This window comes from Rhagoletis pomonella, unplaced genomic scaffold (assembly GCF_013731165.1).
Source record: "Rhagoletis pomonella isolate Grant_MI unplaced genomic scaffold, Rhpom_1.0 Rhpom_scaffold_03387, whole genome shotgun sequence".
Lineage (NCBI taxonomy): Eukaryota > Metazoa > Arthropoda > Insecta > Diptera > Tephritidae > Rhagoletis > Rhagoletis pomonella.
The window spans coordinates 3,983-11,675 of record NW_023461938.1 but is presented as its reverse complement, the minus strand read 5'-3'; the positions used below and the strand labels follow the sequence as shown (position 1 = coordinate 11,675).

The 7,693-nt window shown below is 37.7% G+C and overlaps 1 protein-coding gene across 1 annotated transcript; it reads left to right on the top strand.

The window, feature by feature from the left end:
* The first annotated feature begins 4,493 nt into the window (after positions 1-4,493).
* Positions 4,494-5,015, top strand: LOC118754103 (diptericin-A-like). The gene is made up of 2 exons (XM_036488963.1): positions 4,494-4,650; positions 4,716-5,015. The coding sequence occupies exons 1-2, from the start codon at positions 4,558-4,560 to the stop codon at positions 4,938-4,940; spliced, it is 318 nt and encodes a 105-aa protein (XP_036344856.1). The 5' UTR covers positions 4,494-4,557; the 3' UTR covers positions 4,941-5,015.
* The last annotated feature ends 2,678 nt before the right edge of the window (positions 5,016-7,693 follow it).

The following is a 7,693-nucleotide window of genomic DNA, read 5'->3' as shown; positions in this document are numbered from 1 at the left end:
GTAGTTCACCGTGAGAGTCTTATGCTCGCCTTTCGATTTCAATGTTTACATAGAACTCATTCAACAAGAGCGATAGTACATAATTATGCGTAAATACTTCTTGTTTACACGAAGAACGTCATAACTAAAAAAAAATACGAGAAAAAGTTTTAAAGTTTTTAATTAAGTAAATAACAAGTGAAAACATATATGGAATACATATGGGCAAATCTCCGGAATCGTGCAATTCAAAGCTAAAAAGGCGTAAATTTTTAAATTGGCAGCACAAAAATAAATTGTACATCCAATTGTTTGAAATCCATTGAGAAAATATTAAATTATTATTGACTCGGATCACTTCGTTGTTGCAACAAAGGTCTGCATGCGCATCTGTGTCATGAAGAACTTGCGTCAGGCAATGCGGCGAATTTTCGACGTCGAGAAGCTGCAGTCACCAGAAATAGCAGTGGTAGTCCATCTCCTAATCGCTTCGTGCCGCTACGGTAGAGGTGGTTAGGTCATACCGCCCACTCAGAAAGAGCTGATAAGACGAAGAGCGCCGTGTTGCTACTGCAGAGAAATACGCAACATACAATGAAACCCTGCAGCCAATAGCTACTCGAGCGGCAGCTGAACGATATCGCGAGATGGGGACGGAGGAAGGACGTCTACTCAAAAGGAAGAAACGAAAGACAGAAAGACGTGAATGCGAAGCGTTTGAGATGCTGACAGACAGGACTCCCGCTTGAAATTTCTATCAGAAAGTAAAGCAGCAATCAAATGGTTTACACACCGTGACTAGTTCCTGTAGAGATGAAGATATAATGTATAGGGACGAAGCTCATGTTCCTCCACTTGACCAAGACGAGGTGAGAAGAAAAATAATGCGGCTCAGAAAAACCAAAACCCCTTGAGCCTAGGGCTTACCGCCTGAGCTGTTCAAAGTCGGTTGGGAAAAGCTGGTGTGGCGCATGTACCACCTAATAAGCAGAATTCGGCCAATGAATACATGCCCGAATATTGGGTTCTCAGTCTACTTTGTCTAATGATCAAGAAGGCAGATCCTGCCGTTTGCGCCAATTATCGCGAAATAACCTTTCTTATTCTTGAATTCAAGTTCCTCCGACGTTTTAGCTGCAGACCTTCACAAACCAACTTATTAGTGTGGCTTCAGACCTGATAAGTTCATCATTGACCTCGATTTGCAAATCGACACAGGCACCATCTTTTAGCCAATTTTAAAGCTGCTTTTGATAGCACGAAAACTATTACGGCTATGTAGAGTTCTGTTAAGTAAAACTTTCAGCTCCGTTCAAATTGGGAAGGAGCTCTCCACGCCGTTTTAGACCAAACGAGGTTAAAGACAAGGCGATTTACTCTCGTGCCACTTATTGCATCTGATGCTGGAAGAGCTAACAGGGATGTCAGCGCAGCTGAAGAGATTGGTTTAGCGGTAAAAGGAGATAAGATAAAGTACCTTCTGCCAACAGAACTTTATCAGTTTGTAGATAACGTCGAAAAAAACTCTTGCCAACAGGTTCCGGTTTGGGCTCGGTAGGAAATTAAAAAGCATAGCCCTCAATGCTGTCATCATGCTCGTCTTTCTTTGGGGGGTTTTGAGAGAACTATTATACGCATGCTTTGTGGCCCTATTCGCGCGGGCAAGGAGTACCGAAGAAGATGGAATGACGAAATGTGCGAGCTGTTTAACGACATGGACATAGTAGTTAAGCGCAAAAAAATACAACGATTGTATGGGTAGACAACGAAAGAAAAGGGCCCAAGCAGAGAAACGGTTCTAGTGCCAAATAAGAAGAAGAGAAGAACGAACATAGAGAGAGCTTTTACTCTATATAAAATAGAGAACAACTTTATAAACCAAATGGCAAATAAAGTTTATGAGAAGCTTTCTCAGGGCGTAAATACAAACTTAAAAACCTTTTTCTAATTCAATATATTTTTTTTTACCTTTCCGAAAACGACCGCTACGTGGTAAGCAGGGGTGATATTACGCCTATTTCAAACATCTTCGAAAGGACGTTCAGTTAGACATAATAAGATAAACTTATAAATGTATATATATGTGGGCGGCATCACGATCGTTTTCCAAAATTCTATAATAATGTTACCTCTTTTCAAGGGATTGTTGTTAGTATCAATTTTGCGTAAAATGAGCGTGCTTAAATTTCGAAATATCGAAGTTTCAAGCATTTCTGAAATTTGCCGCTATAGAAAAGTGGGCGTAATTCTAGTCAGATTTCAATAATTTTCAACGTTTTGCTTTTATGTGGCAAGCATAAAAATCTGGGAACGGATTTTATGGAAATTGCCTTTTTGATGCTAAAGAGATATAGTATATTCAATTAAGAATGTCCATGATTTAGCTCTCTCTGATTCCATGTATACTCACTTGATGTTGCCTTTTTTGCCTTTTTTAAGATATTTGCCTTTTTTGCCTTTTATACCTGTAATTGAAAAAGGCAAGGAAAAAGCTCCTATTCCTGATAATATAAAAGTTTCAAACGTTCCATATTTAAATTGGACGCCACTTGTATCAACTCACGTCGAGCGTACGTTTAGTGCATCTAAGGCTGTGTAAAGCCTCTTCCGGCCCAAAAAGTCAAGCTGATAATGAAGAAAATCGATGGATAAATAAAACAAGTAATAAGTGGTTATATGAAAATGCGCAATGATTTTTTATATGAAAAATGAGCAGGAAAGAATGTTACTCATACGCTATGCAAACTTGAAAATATTTCGAAAACTTATTCTTAGAATAAAAAATTAACTAGATTTTCGGAATCAGCGAGCAATTCTATATAGAAATTCGATAGTGGAGTCCGTTGAACATTTTTCCTCTAAACCAGTGTCATTTTTCAGTTTTTGTCTTTTTTAGTGCCTTATTTTGCCTTTTTCTGCTATATCTAGTGCCTTTTCCTGCCTATTTCGCTATATTGTTTTGCCTTTTTCATAGGTTTTTAGGTCCTAAAAATCCGTTCCCTGATAGTAATTATACCTAGCTAGGTACAAATTGATCGAACGGTTACCGAGATACACATATGTGCTCATAAGTGGGCGGCGTCACGCCCATTTTCCAAATTTTTGTTATAAACGTATTTTTTGCTAAACAATTATTGCAAACGTCAATTTTGAATGAATTAGCTTCAGTATTTACTGATTTATCGAAAATTTCGCGTTTCTCTAAATTACCGTTATATGGGATGTGGACGTGGTTATTGCCCGATTTTAAAAACTTTTCAGCCGTTTGGTATGTTTTGTAAAGACCAAGAACTGTGCCAAGTTTGGGTAAAATTGGTAAGGCGTTTACCAAATTTATAATATTCTTATTTTTCGTCTAAAAATCATTGTAAATATCAATTTTGAGTGAAGAAGCTTCAAACAGTTGGTAAAATGTCGCAGTTTTCGTATTTCTGAAAATTACCGTTATAAGGGAGGTAGGCGTGGTTATTGTCCAATTTTTCCCATTTTCAATACCATCCGTCCTACGCTGAAATGGACTGCTCATACCAAGTTTCATTAAGATATCTCAATTTTTACTCGAGTTATCGTATGCACAGATGGACGGACAGACAGAATCGCTTAATCGATTTCTTTTTTTTCATTTTGATCAGTTATGTATACATTTGTCTATATCTATCTCGAATTATTTTGCCTGTTACAAACAACCGTTATGTGCCTTTCATCTGTCTCTGCCTGCCTGTCTGCCTTTGGTAACTTGGTCAAACTTTGGCGCCATCTTTCGGACCTCCGCGAATTCGATATGTCGTGCGCTGTTATACGAATTTTCCGATCATCACTGCTCACGTGAGAGGGTTTATGGGTCGTAAAAATGTTCGTCTCTGACTTGTTCGCAAAACAGCCGAATTCGAGTATTTTGCATAGTTTAATTAAAAGGGGTCAGGAACAAAATTAGTATTTGACTGATCATAAATATTAATTAACCAAGTAACCAAGATAGCCCAGAGGATGATTCCCTTATATGTATGTAGTATGTACATTAGGTTGATCCAAAAATAAACAGGGAAACCAACTACCATCGATATTTTTATTTCTTTCCTTCACTGGGACTCCTTCCCTTCTTATCCGAATGAGCTTCCATCCAAGCATTCAAGGTATGTCATTTAATTGAACTTCACAGAAGCTGCTCTAGGGCTGATCACCCGAATAATAACCGTTTACAGAATGTATTCGCTAGCTTGGCTGCAAGGCAATGCCTTCAAATAAAGAAAAAAGTACATGGTCTTGATAAATTAAACTCATTTTAGGGGAAAAACTGACGGAACCATCATTTATAATTTACACATTTTTGTTTTGTCTCATGGCAAAGAACTGATAACCTTTGTTCGAGTATGTGTGAACAAGAAAAAAGTCTTTATAAATATCAAGGGGATCTTCGTTTGGGGATTTTATAAAATTCTAGTGTAATACATACTCATATATGTACGTTGGTATGTACATTTCTGCCAGCATACCTTAGGTATAAAATATCTGGGCGCAAATTTCAAATAATTCAGTTCGAACTGTAGCTTTGAGGTTTATTCATTAATCTAGTTAAAAATGTTTACGAACGTATTTATTTCAATTTGCATTCTAACAGTTGCATTGGCTTATCCTCAACAACAGCAGCCACCACGGGACAAATGGCAGAGTGTAAGCGAGACATTATCCATTTTTTTTTAATATCAAGCAATTTTTAATAAAATAAACTATTGCAGTCACCGGACTCTCAACGCTTTAGTCCTCAGTTGAATATTCAGGGAGGTGGTAGTCCTCATAAAGGCATAGATTTAAACGTTGACACTCGTGTTCCCGTTTGGCAGAGTAACAACGGACGACACTCGTTTGATGCAACTGGACAATATTCGCAGCATTTAGGTGGACCCTATGGAAACAGTCGACCAAATTGGGGTGCAGGTGGTGTATACACCTATAGGTTTTGAGTGAATGTTATAAGAAATTTGTTAAAATGCATAAGTATGTATATGTAAATAATAAATTGTTTGAGTTTGTGGTAAGATTTTTTTTACCTAAGAAATTTTACAAGATTCCCTGCCAGGAAGTCCAAAGCCAGGAAAGACAGCCAGGAAGTCCAAAGAAGCCTGGTCCGCGCATTTGATAACCGGATGAGGATGCGCCGGGTTATGGAGACGTCGATCTTCCACCCAGTGTTTCTGCATAGATACCGGCGTCTTCAAGTTTTCGTCGACTACGGCCATCAATAGACTACAGCGGTTTGGAGCAGATGAAGTAGCCTTCTTAGGCTTCTTGCTCTCCCTGCCGGTAGTGCTGTCGTTTTGATATTCGCCCCTTTGCGTTATGTCAGGAGGATTGGGCTTTCCCGATTTCTGCTCTTTCAAGGAGCTCTCATATTCGTCAAGTACCTGCTTGTAGCATTGAGCCCCTTCAACTAATAGGAGCCGAGTTGCTGGATATTTTACCCAGCATTTGTGGTAGCGGCTTTTCCTGATTTGATTCAGTGACTTTTTATGTTTCTTTTTTTCCTCCCCCAGCCGCCGTTGTACTATGGCTGGTACTACCGGCGGCGTTAGAGGTAGGTGGACATTCTTGGGTGTTGGGAATTCCTTGTTTGGTATCCCTGGGAGCGGATTTTTGTTCTGCTTGGGCTTCCGGTGCATTGTGCTACTGGGAATACTTTCAAATGTCTCCTGACTAGAAGAAATTAGGTTATCCTCATCAGACTCCGTAACAATGAGGCTCGGTTTCCGATAAGAAATTTCCGAAGTCATTAGTCCAGTTCGTAGCAGGGTCCTTTATCGAGTTTGTATCGTGTTTTTGGTTTAGTTCTTGTTTTGTCATTCGTTGCCGCCATACGTAGAAAAGGCACTCATACAACCTCAGACTTTTCCTGGGCATCGGAGGGGACCGTTAGCGACCAGCTATTCATTATGAGTCCGCTGACCATTCAGCCATCGGCACAGGTACCTCAACACCTTGGTTTAGGGTGTTCCTGGTGCGTCGCAGCGACCAGCGTTGAAGGAATTTATAAATATTTTTCTTTTACATATATAACAAATGAGGCAATAAGTTTTGGTTCTAACTTATAATAAAAAGGCATAAAGACAGTAAGAAATTGCAAACAATATTTTTCTTTTTCTTCGTCAAAAAAATTTTGAGTGTGAAAAACATCAAATGGCATTGAGCTTCAAATCAGAATTCTCAGGGATAATTTTTGTAGTAAAAACAAGGTCAAGTCAGAATTTCTAAATAAAGCAAATAATTCCTCCCAAATATATTTACTCGACCAGGAAAATATTAGTAAACGTGTCTGAAAATGCAAGGTCCTTTTAGTACCTTTTCCACTGTTTTTTTTTTTTTGAAAGTTTTTCCGGATACTAAAAATACACGAAAAACGCGTTGGTGGAAAAAGGTATGTTTGGTAAACGCATTAACTAGACAAAATTTCATTAGTTTACGAAGCTAACGAAAACAACAACGATGATATGCAATTCTGTTAAATTGATAGAAAAAATATTAACGACAGTAGAAAAATTTGTTACTTAAATTAAGTAAGTACACAATCATGCTTTAATGTTTTCAGCGTTGAAAACAACTAACTTATTTATGTGCATGTGTTTGCATCTGCATTTAATTTTTTAACAAGACATTTAGCGAAGCGAATCATTTTACAATTGACAATTAACCTTCTAAGAAGCAGTCAAGAACCTCAGTCATGCCTCTGACCCATCAATGTTTTGTGTCTGCAGCACTAGAAGGGCGCGTAGGGGCATAAACTGCGGCGCATGTTGCAAATGAGTGATGATTAAATTTTTGCATTTTTTATACTCACAGTTATATTTTGGCTGCCATGTTTTAATGAAGAATTCACTTGTTGAATATTAGTTTTCAATGTAGAAATAATCAAAAGACTAGCTGAAAATAGATTTTAATAAAACTGCGCTTATAGATTTTCTAAATTTTGTAGTCAAATGCGAATTGGGCGTGGACGTACATTAGCACATTAGTTTGGTAGTACAAAATGCTTAGCGTAGTTGCCGTATAATTTGTACGATGTACAAAGTGTCAAACTGTTGAAAAGGTGAGTGATGAGTAACGATGATAAAGTGGTTGGAAGTGATACAACGGATGACTAAACAATGATGCTGATTATTTGATGCCTGAGGACGATGCTTATTCTGCTCAGTGGTAAATTCTTTAAAGTTCTTAATAAGGTGCGCCTTAGTACTAGGCTAACCCATTGCAAAATACTCGTAATTCTTAATTGCCGTATATATTATATAGGTTGCCACCTGTTTGAAAAAGTAAAATCCATTCATTTGATTAGATAAAAGATATATTACAATATGGATATCGATTTTGGCAACACGTATACCTACGTGGCCTGCGTGAAATGTTTCATATCTAGCTTTGAGCATGAAAAGAGTTGCCACCTGTTAAAAAAAAAAAATTCATTTAATTTAAATGAATTACTACAATATGGGTATCAATCCAAATGGTTTTGGAAAGGCTTAATTTCTAAACTACATGTAGGGGGGTTGCCACCTCTTTACAAAATGAAATCCAACTTTAATTAAGGGAATTAGGTAATTGAAATATGTATCTAAACATGGGCATTTTAGACGAAATAAATTAAAGAAAGTTTCAGATTGGAAAAATTTTGAAGAGGGTTGCCACCTGCTTAAAAATTTAAGCTCAAATAATTTAATCAGCTAAA